The sequence below is a fragment of the Grampus griseus genome (genome assembly GCF_964374135.1).
Source record: "Grampus griseus genome assembly, chromosome: 16".
NCBI classification, from domain to species: Eukaryota; Metazoa; Chordata; class Mammalia; order Artiodactyla; family Delphinidae; genus Grampus; species Grampus griseus.
The window spans coordinates 76,820,487-76,840,455 of NC_139010.1; the positions used below are offsets into that span (position 1 = coordinate 76,820,487).

Sequence of the window (19,969 nt, forward strand, 5' to 3'; positions counted from 1 at the left end):
AGTAGTTTTTAACAGGGAGCCATTTTACCCCCTAGGGATATTTGGCAAAGTCTGGAGACATTTTGTTTCAACTCGGGGAAGGGTGCTACTGGCATCTCGTGGGTAGAGGCCAGAGATGTTGCTAAGCATCACACAATGCACAAGACGGTGCCACCCCAAAATGTCAACAGTGCCAAGGCTGACACATCTCAAATTTATCACTGTCTTCCTTCAAATAATATCATCATCACTTCATGTAATATAAGACATTTTAAGCATGTTGTTGCCATTCACTAGTAGCTGTGATACTGAACTCAACTAAACTACCTCTCTAGGTTCAATTTTCTTCATAAGGAAACTGGAAATAACTACCATATAGACATTCTACAAAAATTAAAATAATGTAAGCAAAGAGTTTAGGATAGTGCCCAATACACTACAGCTGCTAACTTCTCGAAAAATTATTATGCTAACGGCTAACAAAGAAGATTTTAATTGATCTGAAATGAAGGAATAGGACATCCTTAAAGAGAATCCTAAGTGACCCACATTCCCACATGGTTTAACTTTTCTTACAAATGCCTCTTCTGTAGTTCTCTACCTCCAAAATGATGCTGAGACTGCATGCTACTGGATTGGCTGGCAAAGTATGGCTTAGCAGAGAATTTGAAGAATCTTTTAGCCTCTGATACATAATCCCTTTTATTTACCTACATTTAATTGAAGACATCTGTAGGTGGTGCCACACGAAATGTAATTCAGGCTTAGAAATGTCAATAAAAATGTCTGTGAGGGAGAGATCCCATGTAAACCTAGCAGGGGAATGCACACCAGCAGCTACAGAGCCACGCGAAATCAGGAATAGAATGGAAATGTGCTGCCGGACTTGACGAGGTGACAAAAGCTCTTTTCCCATAAAGCTTAATGAGCTCTGTTAGTCTTCAGCTTACAGAAATGTAAAAGGGTCAGCCCCACAGAGGGAAGAACTGACTCTCCACACATGGCTCCATTCAAATGACAGCAGATCAAATTACTGATGTAATTACTATAACCTGACAATTCTGTTAGATTCATGTGGCAGTTAACTGTTTAGGACTTATAACAAAGAGACATGGTTCATTCATAGTAGTTTAGTTTTCGTAGGCAGAATGAAATTTAAAGTCTCCTCCATTTTCAGCTGCAAACCTCATGTATTTTACTGTCTCCACCTGAACTATTTTTCTTTTATTCAAAATTAGGTAAGCTATCAATATTTGGGTATTACCCATATTTGCAACTTTCCTTCTCCAGCTGAAGCATAAGCTTAATGGCAAAATTAAACATTTAGAGAGTCTCAGCATTCTCCTGCCCTGGCTTTGTTTGGCTCTCAAGTTCTGCAAGGCAGCACAGCAACAGAACCCTGAGCTCAGTGCTGCTGGAAATTCAGGGGCAGCAGCCACTAACTGTGCCATCAGGTGGCCCCTGTGAAATTCCAAGCTAGAAAAATATCAACAGAATGTCCTCAAAGTATTTCCCAAACACTTCAAGAAAAGAAAAGCACATTGGTCATCTTTAATTTTGATTCTTTTGCCTCCTCCATGTCCATAAGCCCAGTAAGAAAAAAGATCAATTTAGCCAAGGTAAAAATATAACTCCAGATCATTAAATGGAAAAAGTAGATTAGACAGAAAATAACAGAAACTATCACTAAACTTTGATGATGATACTTTCCCTTCTACTTTTCGCCAAAGATTTAAGCTTCTACACAACGATTCCCAATATTTAACATGAATAATAAGATGTAATTTTTAAAATATTTGTTTGGTACAACTCTAGGTATATGGTTGGTACCATTCCAAGCCCTATTTATACCTGAGAGGATCCAAAAATGAAAAAGACAAAGATCCTGATTTTAAGTAGCTACAATCTAGCTGGGAAGAGAGACTTAACCATATTGAGACATAAATATTAGACCTTGTGTGCTCTTAGCCAGTCCTGCCAGATTATGGGGAAAAGCTTGCTACTCTCAGCCTCAGCTGTGCCTAGTTTACTTATTTATTTATTCATTCATTCAACAAATATTTACTCAGTGCCTCCTATATAGTACTTAACAATACATGGAAACACAAGGAAACAAGAAAAACACGGTCCTTTCTCATTGAGCTTACATTTGAGAAAAGTCTGTTAGTGAGGGCTATTTAAACGCATCCTTGCCATTGTTTAGTAACATCTTCAAACTGCTGCTTTGCCCCAGTGAAGGAGATATCAAGCTCCAGCTTCCTTATTTACTCCCTCTGCAGGTAAACTAATCCAGCCTTACTGCCTTCTGCTCAAAACCCCTATTCCTGGTTATTCCTCTGAGCTCTTGCTTAAATGAGAGTCCAGCCTTAATTAAGCATTATCAACATTATCTCTTCATCTAAGCTCCTGCCAATCCCTTTTTTTCCCCAAGACTAGACCCTGTTTCCACATCAATTAGAGATTTCCCTGATGTACATCTCAGTCAAACACTGACTATAAGAGCCATCATCAAAAACCTACCAAGGAGGGCTTCCCTGGTGGCGCAGTGGTTGAGAGTCCGCCTGCCAATGCGGCGGACACGGGTTCGTGCCCCGGTCCAGGAGGATCCCTCATGCCGCGGAGCGGCTGGGCCCGTGAGCCACGGCCACTGGGCCTGTGCGTCCGGAGCCCGTGCTCCACAACAGTGAGAGGCCTGTGTACCGCCAAAAAAAAAAACAAAACAAAACCCTACCAAGGTACCTCATTCTCCCCATGTGACTCCTTCGTGGAAGAACAAGAGGTAAAATAATTTAGCATTTTGTAGTTAACGCTAACATTTGGTGTATCTCCTTCCTAACTAATTTCTGTATACTTAAATTGTTGTTGTTGTTTTTTTACTTAAATTGTTTTTAAACTGAAATCTGCATGTATAATTTTGCACCCTGCTTCTGTCTCCTAGTACAAGCAGAAGTATTTTATACTGCTATTTTTCATCAATATATACGCATGAACATACATGCACGATCACTATTTTAATGGCTACTGGGTGTTCTATCACATGGCCGGCTGCACCATGATTTATATGACCTTTTCCTACGGTTGAACATTTAAATTATTTATAAATTTTTGCCATTATAAATAATGCTGTAACAAACATATTTAAGCAAGTTTTGTCCCAATCTTTATTTCTCTGGCAGTGATTCCTAGATAAGAATTACTCAACCACAAGGTATGCATTTCTATAAGATCTTTAATGTATATGACCAAACTGATTTCTATAAAGGATGACGTTTAAAAACATCCCATCTCATCACATCATCCCAAGCATTCACTTAAAAATAAAAAAGATATCTTGATAGTTAAAAAACTGTATATAACTGCTATTTTAAATTGCATTCCTTTGATTACTTATAAGATTAAACTTTAAGAAACATATTACCATTTGTATGTCAGCTGATCAACTATCTGATAAAATCCAACCAAATATTATGCAAAAGAAAATACTACATTTAAAAACGGTTTCTAAGAGATTATATTAAGTATAATAATCTTTTTATTACACTTTCCCAAATTGCCTCTTAACTCCGTATGTCTTCATGAACCAAATCATGGGTTTTTTTACAAAATCAGATCTAATTTTTCCATCCTTTCCTTTGTGATACTTCCCATTCTATACTTAGAAAGTGCTTTATCGATTAAAGAGTAGACTATATAGTTTACACTGTCTTCAAGTTTCTTATAGTACAGTTTTAATTTTTATTGTTTTTACACCAAACTATTTAAAATTCTGTGTGACAGGCATTGTACTCAGTGTTTACCACACATTATCTCATTTCGTTTTAATAACCCTGTAAGTTAAGTAGTATTATTACCTCCACTTTTTAGATTAATTGAAAGATGAAATTACTTACTCATGGGTCACCCAAGGATCTCTCATTTCAAAACCCAGGATCTTTCCAGGCTTTGTTTCCCCTTTGGACCTGGACATTTAGAAAATGTAACCAAGCCTGGATGGTACTACCCCCTGTGGTCTGCTCAATTTCCCCTGGAAATCATTCAAACTGGCCACCACGAGGTCTCAAGGAGGCCACCAGGAGGCTGGGCCACACCACATAACAATAGTAGCTTCAATAAGCACAGAATGCAATATTATGGAAGCAGAAAAGGGAACAACTGCCTCTATGTGGAGCGGTCAGAGAGAGCATCACAGAGGACACAGCATCTACGGGATATGATTTGAAGAGGTTGGGAGTGGGGAAGAGAAGTGAGTTTACTTCACAGAGTGAAGTAAACAAACAGGCAAAAGGAAGGACAAATGAAAGGCAGGGACAGAGTCTTATCATAGCCTGAGAGAAGAATACAAAATATTAGTAACATGTGAAGAGCGCTTTATAAACCGCTCCCCTGCCCACTGCTTCATTTAAGAGGTAGAAATTATTTGCATTTTACATATGAGAAAGCTGAGGCTCAGGGAAGCTGCGACTGCCCAGTGCCACATGGCTAGTAAGCGAGGACCTGACCTGAACCCCAGGTTTGGTACCAAGTCCAATGTCCCTCCACACACCCAGCTGCTTCCCCTTTCCGACTCCTTTCCCAAAGCCTTGTCCATCTTCTATCAACTCCTTATCAACCGCAGCTCACACTGATAACTGGTTCTCTGATTATCTAAGAGTTTTCTTTATCTCACAATTTATCGCTGGATTTTCAGTTCTAAATTGCAGAACCATTATGAGAATCAGATGAGAAAGCGAATCTGGCACCTAGAATCATGGCTGTGTCACGATGAAGCTCAGTACAAGGGAAGGCCTCTGCTCTTCCCTAATCAATTCATGGATTTTAGAAAGTTCTCTCAAACTAACTGAAACCTGCTTGATGACAGCCTCTGCCCAGACTTCTCCAGGTCTCCTTTAACACCAGGGCAGTTTACAGAGGATAAGGCCAATGTGAGAGCGGCAAGGGAGTAAGGAGATACAGCAAGGCTCTTTAAAATGGACTGACTTCATTCTACCTAATAAAATGGCAGCAATGACCTGCTGTGAAGGTCACTGCCCGCACAGAGCTCTGTAACTTACCGGGATAGCTCTGTAACTTATAGGAATTCTTATAAAGGAAAGTCTGCATTCATCTCATTGCTGGTATTGAAGCATACATCATGACAAAATGATCAGTCTTATTATCAAATGCCTCACAAAAGATACCAATGGCAATTCTCATTTCAAGGTCATTGAGTAATCTTACCTCCAAAGGTGAGCTGCAAAGGAATCTTGTGAACTGCAGAGTCACATTTGAATAAAATCAGTTTCATCCAATAAATGAGCAGCAAAAGAGAACACACAAAAAAAGGAAAAATTATTACAAAATTTTTCAAAAAGAGCACATAAAGCAAACCTGAATGTCTATATATAGGCAACGTTTCTTACATTGTATCATTCACTCACAGACTACAGAAAAGTTCAATCTAGGCCATAGTAGGTACCCAACTATGTGAACGAGTTTAAATAAACATTTTTCAAAATCTGTATGAAAACAAAGCACAACAAATTCGTCCTAAAATATTTTGCTTTTTAAAGTTTTATCTCACAACCCCTATATAATAAAACATTCTCCAAGGGAGGAATCAGCAATCTTCCTAATCATAAATGCCACAGGCAAAGTAAGGTAAATGCCAAGAGAAGAAAAAGATATAACTCAAAGGGGACACCAAGAAAAGAGAGAAATTAAAAAGTCAAGACCAAGAGAGGAGGTTGGGTGAGTGAGAGTGAAGGAAAGGGGAAGTTATTTCTCTGGTACCCAGGCTGTGATGTTTACACTGTTCTGCCCCTTCCTCTTTTTTTCAGCCCCATATGCATATTTTTTCTCTCTGCTCTTTCTCTGACACAAATAGAGCCTTATAAATTTCATCTGAAAATAAGTGTTACATGCTGACTGTCTCTCAGCATTTAAATAAAGAAACTAATTTTGGAGCTGGGGAGGAGCCATGAAAAATGACAAAGCAAATCGCAGATTAGCTCTGAAATGAGGACTGTCACATTGCTTCATACATATTCATGATGGTAATTCATAATGTTTTCTTAGATGTTATTTACAAAATCAACACTTCAAATCCTTTGAGATGTATTGTAATAATAAAAAAACGCCAAGTAATGTAAACTCTGGATCTTACTGAATACAAATTAACTATAATAAAATGCAATGGCAGGTCTGTTTCCAAGCACTCTTGAACTTCCTCTCCACAACAAAGCTCGCTAGTACTCACTGGGAATACAAATAATTTGATTCGCTTTTAGAGGTACACATTGAAATATTTCTCAATGAAATTACATGATGTCTGGGATTTCCTTCAAAATCACTGGGGGGTTGGGAGGAAAGTAATGGTGGGGAATGCACAGATAAAACAAGAAGAGTCATTATATTAAACTAGTGAGGACAGGAGATGAATATATGAGGACTCATTATACAATTCTCTCTACTTTGTGAATGTTTAAAGTTTTCATAATAAAGTTTAAAAAATATATCAGACACTTCCTCCCCCCAAAACTAAAGCAAACATTTTCCTAAAAGACTACTAGTGCATACCAAAGCCACATAATTAACTAGTAAGTATCATCTAGGCCTTAGATGACAGGGTATACTAAAATAAAGGCACTGTAAGATTTTTTTCTTAATTTAAATGATATTAATATGCAATTCAATTATATTAACTGTTAGAGGAGAAATTTCTGAAAGCGCAAGATACACCAAATTTTAAAATTTCATAATGCTGATATGAAGCACATAATTCTATTGAAATTTAAAGTGCAACCTTTGTGGTCCTGGATTCTTTTTACATTAGCCTAACATAAACAATCTCTGCCCTTCCTCCCAAGAATAAAAAGTAATACTTGAAAGACTACCCAGTTTTAATAGTGGAGAAAAATGAGGCATGGTGCATTTTTATTTTAAAATGAGAAATTTGCTAATGTAGGGGTTCCGTGCTTTTCTCCAGTATGTGCATGTTAACTATATTATACGTACTCCATTAGAATTTAGAAGTACTTCTGGTTCAGTCGTACTTAATGCATCAATTATGATGGAAGTGTGAAATAAAATTCGTATTTGATGGCAAGATAAGAAAATTTTAAACATAAAAAATTTTTCTGTCCTTTGGCCTCGTCTCTCCCCTCTAATGTACACTGTGTATCTGCGTTATGCAGCCACCAAACCGCCTCAACAATAAAGCGCAACATTCCCCCAGCACCAATAAGACAACTCCTTAAAAGATAACATTCCATCTTGATCTTGTAAGGGGTCACACAACCCATCTCTTTGTACTTGCAGATCTGGATTGTGTAAGTCAATAATACATCATTTAATGTACAGGCCCCTGTGTCAAAAAACTTCTGTAATTGTGCTTTGACTTCTAACGGGCAGAACAGTTCTTGGAGCTTTCTGAGAGGCTGTTCCCAGGTTATAATCCTCAGTTTAGCTTGAATAAAATTTTCCATTTCTTTCTTAGTTTGACTGGACTGATTAATTTTTCATCTGACAGAAGTCACTTTAAATAATGATAGAGTAGCATATACTCTCCAAGAAAACTATTGTCTCTCCTTGAAGCGCCAATAATTTACATATATCTTTGTCATGTACATATGTAACATTCCTGTCACAGTTTTTTTCAAAACAGACCTAAAAATTCTCTTCCTGTTTGAAGCTGCCAAAACATGAACTACATAAATACAGTTCTCAGTCAGCAAAACAGTAAAACAGAACAACAAATCACAAGGCACACATTCACTATCCTATTCACAGGACACGAAAAAGGCTGAAAAAGGCTTTGTCTACTTCAGTGGACCAGAAAAACCCATTGCTGCTTTCCCTTCCGTTAATTACTTAGTAAATTTTTTCATAGTGAAATGACGCATATTATATTCAGTCGAAAAGAAGGTAATACTTTGAAAAACAATAATCATAAAACAGCAAATATAACTGCAAAATACATTTTGTATATACACTGAAATTGATAACAGAAATAGACACCTTTTAACAAATACCACCGTGATGTTAGATCAGTACCAAAAATGGCTCAATTCTGCTGTGAATCTAAAACTTCTCTAAAAAAAAGTAAAGCCTGCTATAATGTAGGGGAGCAGAATTTGCCACCCCAAAATGTGTCTCTTTGGAATATTATCTTAAACTGGTTATTTTCTAAGAAACGGCAGAATTCAGGAAAACTCTGAAAACCAAGTAGGAGTTGCCCCTTTGCAAGAAAACATTTACATTAGTAATGGAAATATTTTGTAAGGGTGTCTCCCTTGCTGTATCTGGAGGAGGAGGAAAATGTAACCAACCTGCCAAATACATAGAAATAAAAACAGCAAATCAGGTGACAGAGGAATATGTTCCAAACTAAGGAACAAGATAAAACCCCAGAAGAAGAATTAAGTGAAGTAGAGATAAGCAATCTATCTGATAAAGAGTTCAAGGTGATGATCATAAAGATGCTCAAAGAACTCGGGAGAAGAATGGATGAACAGAGTGAGTCGTCGGATGTTTTTAACAAAGAGAAAATATAAAAAAGAACCAAACAGAGGTGAAGTGTACAATAACTGAAATAATACACTATGGGACTTCCCTGGTGGTCCAGTGGATAAGACTCCAGGCTGCCAATGCAAGGGGCCCGGGGTTCAATCCCTGGTCAGGGAACTAGATCCCGCGTGCCCCAACTAAGAGTCCGCATGCCACAACTAAAAGAGCTCACTTGCCACAACTAAAGATCCCGCATGCTGCAAGGAAGATCCCATGTGTCGCAACTAAGACCCAGCGCAGCCAAATAAATAAATATTTTAAAAAATAGTAACAGTAATACATTATAAGGAATCAAGAGTAGATTAGATGATACAGAGGAAGAGATGGGCAAGTTGGACGATAAACAGTGGAAATCACCAAAGCTAAACAGGAAAAAGAAGAAAAAAAAAGAAATGAGGACAGTTTAAGAGACCTCTGTAACAGCATCACGTGTCCTAACATTCTCATTTGTAGGGGTCCCAGAAGGAGGAGAGAGAGGGGGAGAGAGAGAGAGAGAGAGAGAGAGAGAGAGAGAGAGAGAGAGAGAGTGAGAGAGAGAGGGAGGCACAGAGGACATATGTCAGTACATAACAGCTGAAAACTTCCCTAACCTGGAAAAGGAATCAGATATCCAAGTCCAGGAAGCACAGACAGCCCAAACAGGATCAACCCAAAGAAGACCATACAAAGACACACCGTACTTAAAATGGCAAAAATTAAAGATAAAGCTACAACAAAGGAGGCAAGAAGGCAAGAATGTACAATGGCGAAAAGACAGTCTCCTCAATAAACTGTGTTGGGAAAACTGGACAGCTGCATGTAAAAAAATCCAACTGGACTACTCTCTCACATCATGCACAAAAATAAATTTTAAATGGATTAAAGACTTAAATTTATTTTTTAAAATATTTTATGAAGTATAGTTGATTTACAATGTTGTGTTAATTTCTGCTGTATAGCAGTGATTCAGTTATACATATATATATATATTCTTTTCATATTCTTTTCCATTATGGTTTATCATAGGATACTGAATACAGTTCCCTGTGCCATACAGTAGGACCCTGCTGTTTATCCATCCTCTATATACTAGTTTGCAACTGCTAATCCCACACTGCCAGTCCTTCCCCCTCCCACAGCACCCCCTGCCCTGGCAACCACAAGTCTCTTCTCTATGTAAAGACTTAAATTTAAATGTAAGATCTGAAACCACAAAACTTCTAGAAGAAAACACAGGCAGTACACTCTTTGACATCAGTCTTAGTAATGTATTTTTGGTATGTCTCCTCAGGCAAGGGAAATAAAAGCAAAAATAAACAAATAGGACTACATCAAACTAAAAAGCTTTTTGCACAGAGAAGGAAACTATCAACAAAGCGAAAAGGCCACCTACTGAATGGGAGAAGATATTTGCAAACAATATATCTGATACAGGGTTGCCACCCAAAATATACAATTCAACATCAAAAAAAGAAATACCCTGATTAAGAAATGGGCTGAGGACCTGAAATGACATTTTTCCAAAGAAGACATATAGATGGACAACAGGCACATGAAAAGATGCTCAACATCACTAATCATCAGGGAAATGCAAATCAAAACCACCATGAGATATCACCTCACACCTGAAATGACTATTATAAAAAATACAACAAACAACAAGTGCTGGCAAGGATGTGGCAAAAAGGGAACCCACGTGCACTGTTGGTGGGAATGTAAACTGGTGCAGTGACGATGGAAAATAGTATGGAGATTCCTCAAACAATTAAAAATAGAAGTACCATCCAATCTAGCAATTCCACTCCTGGGTATTTATCATAAGAAAACACTAATTCAAAAAGATATATGCACCCATATGTTCACTGCAGCATTATTTACAATAGCCAAGATACGGAAGCAACCTAAGTGCCCATTAACAGATGAACAGATAGGGCAATGTGGTACACACACATACACATACATACACACACACAATGGAATTTTATTTTATTTTTTTTTTTGGCCGCACCATGCAGCATGTGGAATCTTAGCTCCCTGACCAAGGATTGAAACTGCGCCCCCTATGGTAGAAACATGAAATCTTAACCACTGTACCACCAGGGAAGTCCCCACACAATGGAATATTACTAGCCATAAAAAATGAAATCTTTCAATCCCTTTCCATCATTCAAACTAAGATCCCACAAGCTGTGCAGCCTTAATTAAAATAAAATGAAATCTTGCCATTTGCAACAAATGGATGGACCTAGAGGGTATTATGATAAGTGAAAGAAGTCAGAGAAAGACAAATACAGTATGATTTCACTTATATGTGGAACCTAAAAAACAAATGAACAAACAGAAAAAGTTATAGATACAGAGAACAAACAGTTGGTTGCCAGAGGGGAGGAACATGGAGGGAGGAGAGGTGAGGGAGGTACAAACTTCCAGTTGCAAAATAAATGAGTCACAGGCATGAAATGCAGTGTGGAATACAGTCAGTAACAGTGAACACCTTTGTACGGTGACAGACCATAACTAGAATTATCATGGTGCTCATTTTGAAATGCATAAAAATATCAAATCACATGTTGTGTTAACAGGAACTAACACAGTATTGTACGTCAATTATACTTCAAACACAAACAAGCAAACTCATAGGAAAAGAGATCAGATTTGTGGTTACCAGAGGCAGAGGTGGGGGAAAGGGAAACTGGATGAAGGCAGTTAAAAAGTACAAACTTCTGGGCTCCCCTGGTGGTGCAGTGGTTGAGAGTCCACCTGCCCATGCAGGGGACACAGGTTCGTGCCCCGGTCCGGGAGGATCCCACATGCCGCGGAGCGGCTGGGCCCGTGAGCCATGGCCGCTGAGCCTGCGCGTCCGGAGCCTGTGCTCGCAACGGGAGAGGCCGCAACAGTGAGAGGCCCGCGTACAGAAAAAAAAAAAAAAAAAAAAGTACAAACTTCCAGTTATAAGATAAGTAAGGACTAGAGTTGTAATGCACAACATGATAAACATAATTAACACTGCTATATGCTATATATGACAGTTTTCAATAGAGTAAATCCTAAGAGTTCTCACTGCAAGGAAAAAATTTTTTTCTATTTGTTTAATTTTGTATCTTTATGAGATGATGGATGGTCATTAAGCTTATTAAGATCATCATTTCATGATGTTGTCAGTCAAATCATTATGCTGTACACCTTAAACTTATACAGTGCTGTATGTCAATTATTTTTCAATAAAACTGGAAGAAAATAAAAAGAGGGGCTTCCCTGGTGGTGCAGTGGTTAAGAATCCAGCTGCCAATGCAGGGGACACGGGTTCGAGCCCTGGGCCGGGAGGATCCCACATGCCGCGAAGCAACTAAGTTGTGTGCCACAACTACTGAGCCTGCGTTCTAGAGCCCACAAGCCACAACTACTGAAGCCCGTGTACCTAGCACCCGTGCTCCACAACAAGAGAAGCCACCGCAACGAGACACCCGCATGCAGCACAACAAAGAGTAGCCTCCGCTCGCCGCAACTAGAGAAAGCCCGCATGCAGCAGCAAAGACCCAGCGCAGCCATAAATAAATAAATAAATAAATAAAATTTTAAAAACTAATAAAAAGAGAAAAGGGATACACACAGATCAATGTTATTGCTATATAGTCACTTACTGACCTTGCTTCTCTTGCAGCACTCTTACTCACCCCTCCTAGTACCATTATTCTATTCATCATCAGTAGCCTGTCTCATAATACCTTCTCATTCCTTTCAGAGAAGTACCTAATGCTTACCAAAATTTTCTAAACAGTTTTCCAAGAACACAAAATTGTAGTTAAACCTCCTGTCAGTTATAAGCAGTAAATTCTTTTTCCAAGACTTGTTATTAACCATGCCGGTTACTGGGGGCAGGGTGGGGTGGGGGAATAAACAGGAGAGAAGAATACACACTACCAATTTTGTCAAAATATCCCAGTAAAACTATAATCAACCACTTATCTTTGTAATGTAAAATATTCCACACATAAGTAATTTAAGCTAATATCTTCCTGAAATGCCTTTTCTATTTAATAAGGAACCATGTTAAATTCCTATATAAAGAAGAAGGAACACCCAACAGCATTTTTTCAAGATAAGCCACAATTTTTTCCCCGAAACCAAAGAACGTCAGTGAGGTACACCTATGCGTCAGAGCGGAATTCTAAGTCTCATAACTGCTCATATGGATTATCCAGAATTTCCCTGCATTAACAAGTACTTCTGCTGGTCCTGTTCCCTTAGCCTTTCACCCTAGTACACGTACTTTCTTACAAACTGTTAGACGACAAGTCTGACTACATTAGTCTATAATCTAATAATTAATCAAATAATTAACTAATTTAACATTAGTCTATAATCTAAATTTATTTAAAATTTTACAATGATCAACCTAAATCATACCTCAATGTAAAATATCAAGGAGTATAGTTGCTTTACAATATTGTGTTAGTTTATACTGTCCAGCAAAGTCAATGTATACACATATCCCCTCTTTTATGGATTTCCTTCTCATATAGGTCAGCACAGAGCACTGTCTAGAGTTCCCTGTGCTATACAGTAGGTTCTCACTAGTTATCTACTTTATACATAGTATCAGTAGTATATATATGTCAATCCCAATCTCCCAATTTTCTATCTAGATTTTGGAAGCTTTAATTATGAGTCTAAATTACATTAAGTTAAACTCCCTCCCCACCCCATTTAAAAAGTCATCAACAGAATGAAAATTAAATCTGTACTTAATAGCAAGTCAAAACTAAGGTTTGAGAACTAAGACCCTGTTTATCCTAATTTTGGTAAAAAGAGCTGATTCAGGTAATTCTGTAAATTCATTTTTACATCTATTCCCTATTCCATTTGTTAGCAATGCAGCTGAAAGAAATGACCGCTTGTACTACCTTTTTTGGTTAGACCCAGAACCTTGGACAGGACATTAAGCTTCAATAAATCTTAAAAGATGACAATGAAAACCTAATTTACATTCTAACATATTTAAAGCTATGTCTTCTGAGCCATTCAATCTCCTTTTTTGCTGATGGAAAGAACAGTGATCTAGGAATTAGTCTGCAATCTCACCAGCTCTAGCTACCTGAGTACTTACATTATTTAGGTCTTAGTTTTCTATCTACAAAATGATTTCAGCCTAATCACTTTCACCAGTGGTATCCTGTGGCATGTCAAGTTCCCAAAACACTCTCTAAAAAATGATTCCATGGCCCAATAAGTTTGGGAAATGCTGCATACTGTTGCTGTCTCACTTCCCCTTCATCTTAGAGAAGTACAAGGTATACTGACAAATTACAGGCCCTGAGAATTCCCACAGTCAAACAAAAAACCCTAGAAGATGAATAAGTTCTGGGGATCTAAAGCACAGCATTGTGATTACAGAGAACAATACTATACTATATACTTGAAAGTTGTTAAGAGAGTAAGTCTTGAATGTTCTCACCACAAAAGAGAAATGGTAATTATGTGACATGATGGAAGTGTTGGCTAACTCTATGGTGGTAACAATATTGCAACATACCTATATCAAATGAATATGTTGTACACCTTAAAGGTACACAACATTACATAACTATATGCCAATATAGTTAGAAAAACAAAAAAAACCCTTCAATTTCATTTAATCTAGTGCTTTCCGAAGTTTCATAACCAAAGAGATCTGTTTGTTGGTTGGTTGGGTTTTAATTTCATGTAACATTTATTAACATTCCACAGAACCAATATTCCACAAAACTCATTCTAAGAAACACTGGCCCCTGCCAACTCTGAATCATTTTCCCCAATCTATACTTAATAGAAATGCTCACTGAAAATACTCAGTATGGCTGTTTACAGTGTCAGAAAAATCTAATATAAACTATGAATGAATCAATGGCTCTTCTCCCCCCTTTAAAAGTCATGGTCCCTACCCAATAATATCCCTCAAGGGGATCCTTGCAATATTTAGCACTTTGGATTGGTGAAGGGACTAATGCTCAAGCCCACACCATGGAAGGAACTGTAACAAATGCCTCTTTAAAGATTAACATCGGCCCAGAATCACAAAAGTCCGTAACGCTAACACACAGAGCAAGCTATAAATGTTTTGCTCATAGTGTTGAATCCAGTTTGCTAATGCACATCCTAATTAGTGAGCTACTTCAGTGCATATTCTTTTACTCCTTGCAATGCTCTCCCCAATTTCTAACAGCAATAGGGATTTGGGCTATAATTAAGTCACTCACTAACACCTACCTCATGTGTTCACTATAATAACTGTATATTTTATAAACAGTGGCTCTGTATCTATTAACACAAGTAGTATACATTTGAACTTATTATTTACTACCTCCAACTTTGGTGTTCCTGTTTCTAAAATTAAAAGGTTAAATTTGAAACATGAATCTATAAATCTAGAAAACAATGCCCTAATTCTATAGCTTGAAGAGCTATACTCAAAGAAAACGGAATCTAAAAGAATTTTGTTGCTTTTCAACATTACCAGCAGTGAACAAAACCACCATGAACAGAGTTCACATCAAAATGCAAAGAAAAGGAGTTCTTGGCAAAGTCACCAAAAGGAATACCCACTAAAGAAAGACTCAAGTGCTGGTGACATCATGTGCTGAGAACAGAACTGTTTGCTTCTCTAATGGGAGAATCATTCTATCATGGGACCCTATGACCTAAAGACTTGCCTGTTTACAACATCAAATAAGTTAAGGACCAGCCCAAAATATTAAAATATCTCATAAGAAGTGTGGAAATAATTTCTGAAGTGTGTTTAAAAGAAAAAGTACCTTAGGATTTCTTTAAAGTCAACATTGGGACCAAACTTTTATGTAATAAGAGAAATCCTTAAATCTGTTGCTTTCTTAATCTATAAACTGTGTTCAAAAATGCAACAAAATGGAAAGACTTGCCTGGTGGCGCAGTGGATAAGAATCTGCCTGCCAATGCAGGGGACACGGTTCAATCCCTGGTACGAAAAGATCCCACATGCCACGGAGCAACTAAGCCCGTGTGCCACAACTACTGAGCCTGTGCTCTAGAGTCCGCAATCCACAACTACTGAAGCCCACGCGCCTAGAGCCGGTGCTCCGCAACAAGAGAAGCCACCGCAAGGAGAAGCCCGCGCACTGCAGTGAAGAGTAGCCCCTGCTCACCACGACTAGAGAAAGCCCACACGCAGCCACGAAAACCCAACGCAGCCAAAAACAAATAAACTTAAAAAAAGAATGCAACAAAATGGAAACACTTTAAAATCGCATTTTTCTAAAAATAATATTTTCTTAGGTATTGAGTATAGGTATTTCCAGATTGGGAAAGGTATTTGGAATATACTTATACAGGCAGCCCTCCAAGTTCCGTATCCACAGACTCAACCAACCGTGGATGGAAAATATATTTTTTTTAATTCCAGAAAGTTCCCCAAAGAGTACATACATATGTGAAAATTCAATACGCTGTACATCCAAGATTTGCACACCTTAATTTTAAAAAAGGAAATAAAAAGAAAAAAAATATTGTATTTCTCCTGGGGATTTTTCCTAAAAATCACTGAAACAACAGAATTTTACAGTTAAGAGGAATCCTGGCAGTTATCTAGTCCAACAGCTTTAGTTTACATCTAGATAAACTGAGGTCCAGAAATGTTACATTAGTTTACAGTCAGTTAGCAACAAAACTAGGATTAGAACCTAGAAGCTTTTTCCAATCCACGTTTCCCTTCATTATATCATTGACTAAACACAACCATTAATCAGAATTCACCAAGGAGGCAATAAAGCCCAAAGATACCAAGTCTCAGTGTTACAAAACAACACTAAAATGTGGTGATATATAGGTGTTCAGGTAACAAGGAAACAAAGTAACAAGTCTATAACAAAACATATAAATTTTTAAGATAATGAAAATCAGCCAATGAATGGCAAAAAGAAAGAGGAGATTAAAAAAACAAAACACTCATAAGCGACACAGATAAGAAAGGAGATGCGCCACGCCTTGTTTTCCAGCCTCACCAATGTTCCTGCTGTTCTGTGAACACGTCATGCCTGAAATGTACCTCCCAAAGAAATGCACAGGTGCATGCTCTCCATCCAGGTGTCTGCCAAGCAACCCCTCTCCTCAGAGCCTCTCCTGACGTCTTCATATAATTATCGCCACCACCTCTGTCCCTCACCGCTTCTTCACTCTTCCTGTTAGTGGGTACTATACCGACACTATACTGCATACTTACTTGTTTATTCATCCTCCTCACTAGCATATAATCTCCCTGAGGTTGAGAACGTTTCTCTCTTGTTCACTACCCAGAGTCTAAAATGATGCCTGGCACATAGTAGGGACTCAATGAATATTTGCTGCTTAAATGCCTAGATGCATTCATTCATTTGTGAATTGGATTAATCAATTCATAAACGAATAAATGAATATCCATATTCTGCTCTTTTCCCCTATGTGTCTTCATGGCCCCTGGCTACTTTGCAAAATTGTGTCACTTAGTCGAGGTGAGATGCCACAAACAGAGAGAAGCAATCACCAGTAACCAAGAGCTGGTATCTGTGAAGAAACAGCCTGTGCCCTTCTCATCAGCTCTCCTCAGGACCACCTATGTCCTCAATACACTCCTTTAATTTCCTGCAGGGAAACTTCCAGTATTATTTTTGAGGAGCAACTACTCAAAAGATTACTGAGGACAAAACTAGGTATCACTTAAATGGCACTAAGTTGGTAAAAGAATCCAAACTGACCTTGAAAAACTGGGTGTCTTCCAAAAATCTGAATGACATGAATTAGGGATAAGCAGAAAATACCACAAAACTTAAAAATAAAGTCTCTTAGCAGGAGAGCACAGTCAAAACAAAATTAATTTTAAAAGCTCTCTAGTCAAAGTACTAAGAAATTGAATATATTATCAGCAATTTAATTATTATTGAAAATACTCGATTATATTAACACATGAATAATGGTTACAGGTACTGCTTGCATACTTATCAGACCAACTGATCCCAGGCAGGATCAAATGTCTCTACATCATGCCAGGTAACATATATTTCCATTACTCTTTAATATTATTGGGATTTTAACATTTTAAACATTAATGCAAACTTATGAAAAGAAGTTTTTCATCTTTTAAAATGTGCAGAGGACCGTGTCTTATTCACCTATGCATCCCCATGACCTACCACAGTGACTGGAACGTGCAAGGAATTAAATATTTATATGATTGGTTGAATAGAAGAATCACATTCCTCCACAGCCCAGGAGAAAGAAACATGGGAGCCATTCCAAGTGTAAAACTTTGAGCTATTTCTAGAATGACTGTCACAGAAAAGCCAACATGTATGTTATTTTACAGACAATATTTACAGACCTACACAAATATATCCCCTATTTTTTTTACACATTTACATATTCTGGATTTTAAAAATCACATATATAACGTATATATTTACTTTTATAATTAACTACTGACTAGAAGCAAATCAACTGCTTTTTAATCATGCAAGCAGTTAGCTAAACTTATCTGGCATATCATATGAATTTCCACAGCAAAAACACAAACTTTCCTTGTTTAGGCCAGTCCTCAATAGGTGACACTGTTCACTTGTCAAGTCATTACCAGGAGGTCATAAAACTTGAAGCTCCTCAGGCTTAATGGAAAAAGCAGACCTAAAATACAAAAACTAAAGACAAACGGCAATGGTGCCCACAACAAGATGATCCCTATCACACTAGCTTTGCACTCACTAAAATGTGCTTAACTCGTAGGCGTCAATTTCTCAACACTCTCTCAGCTTTTACTTCTTATAGAAGGACCACTGTCAAGAGCTTTGACATCATATGAATTTTCCTTTGGCTTCACGTCACAAGTTTCAAGAACGCTATTTTCTTTCTTGCAGTTTTCCATTTGGCAAAAATTGAGTTCTCTCTCCATCTGTTTCTTTTTTAAAATGTATTTATTTTTATTTATTTTTGGCTGCGTTGGGTCTTTGTTGCTGCGTGTGGGCTTTCTCTAGTTTCAGCGAGCGGGGGCTACTCTTTGTTGCAGTGCGTGGGCTTCTCTTGTTGCGGAGCAGGGGCTCTACGTGCGCGGGCTTCAGTAGTTGCGGCGCGTGGGCTCAGTAGTTGTGGCTCGTGGGTTCTAGAGTGCAGGCTCAGTAGTTGTGGCACATGGGCTTAGTTGCTCCGTGGCATGTGGGATCTTTCTAAACCAGGGCTCGAACCTGTGTCCCCTGCATTGGCAGGCGGATTCTTAACCACTGCACCACCAAGGAAGCCCTCCAGCTGTTTCTTTTGTTTGTTTGTTTGTTTATACTGCAGGTTCTTATTAGTCATCAATTTTATACACATCAGTGTATACATGTCAATCCCAATCGCCCAATTCAGCACACCACCATCCCCATCCCACCAGGGTTTTCCCCCCTTGGTGTCCATACGTTTGTTCTCTACATCTGTGTCTCAACTTCTGCCCTGCAAACCGGTTCATCTGTACCATTTTTCTAGGTTCCACATACATGCGTTAATATACAATATTTGTTTTTCTCTTTGTGACTTATTTCACTCTGTATGACAGTCTCTAGATCCATCCACGTCTCAACAAATGACTCAATTTTGTTCCTTTTTATGGCTGAGTAATATTCCATTGTATATATGTACCACATCTTCTTTATCCATTCGTCTGTCGATAGGCATTTAGGTTGCTTCCATCCAGTTGTTTCTTAAAAATAGTCAACTCAGTTGCCCATTCATTCAATGAATGTTCACTAGGCATCTACTCCATTCCTGGCACTCGGAATTGTATATTCCTTCTGACTCTGACAGAGTATTTTATAAGTTGGTTTACGAGCACAAAGTATACCACAGATTATGGTAGTTTAATACAATATAGCTAATTTTTCAAAAGGAGAGCTCTAGTCACAAAATAAGCAAGGAGCTCCATCGCCAGAGTTAAGGCACAGGAACGTCCACAGTTCCTTTGTTTCCAGTTCTCAGCAAAGTGATTAAGAAATATACATATATAGCTTCACCAAATGACACGTTTTATAGATTTTATGTGGTATAATAGTATTTTAAAGACTAAAATCACATGTTGATGAACCAAACCGAACGGTTTTGAGTATTATTACGTTCTTCCTCTGAAAGAACTGATTCTAATTGAATATTAAAATTTAAAACATATAAGATCTTTTAATTCAAACAGATATAAGAATTAAATGGAAAAACAAACAACAAAGAAAAATTTAATTTGCAAATGTTGGCTGGATGGACCAGAAGTATCACTTGTTTGCCCTTGACCTTGGTGTCTCTGATGTTTCCTAATGGCTTAGCATCATCCCCATCCTACCATCTCAAGTTTAGTCAAAGATTATTTAGCCAAGCACCTTTACCTTGACTTAATCCTCACAACAAACCCCATGTGATGTTCCCCCCAAGTTTACAAATGAGGAACCTGAAGAGCAGAAAGCAGAGGGAG

General features: G+C 38.0%; 1 protein-coding gene across 10 annotated transcripts in view; it reads right to left on the reverse strand.

Moving 5' to 3' along the window:
- The window catches only part of ATE1 (arginyltransferase 1), a gene marked incomplete at its 5' end in the record, with an annotated part of 154,128 nt that overhangs the window by 100,418 nt on the left and 33,741 nt on the right, over positions 1-19,969 (reverse strand). For 8 of the 10 annotated variants that reach the window (XM_082673173.1, XM_082673174.1, XM_082673167.1 and 5 more), the window contains one exon: positions 5,197-5,229. The exons of the other annotated variants lie outside the window; for them this stretch is intronic. In XM_082673173.1, coding sequence (XP_082529299.1) covers positions 5,197-5,229 — 33 coding nt within the window. The remainder of the gene's footprint in view (positions 1-5,196; positions 5,230-19,969) is intronic. 10 annotated transcript variants of the gene reach the window in all.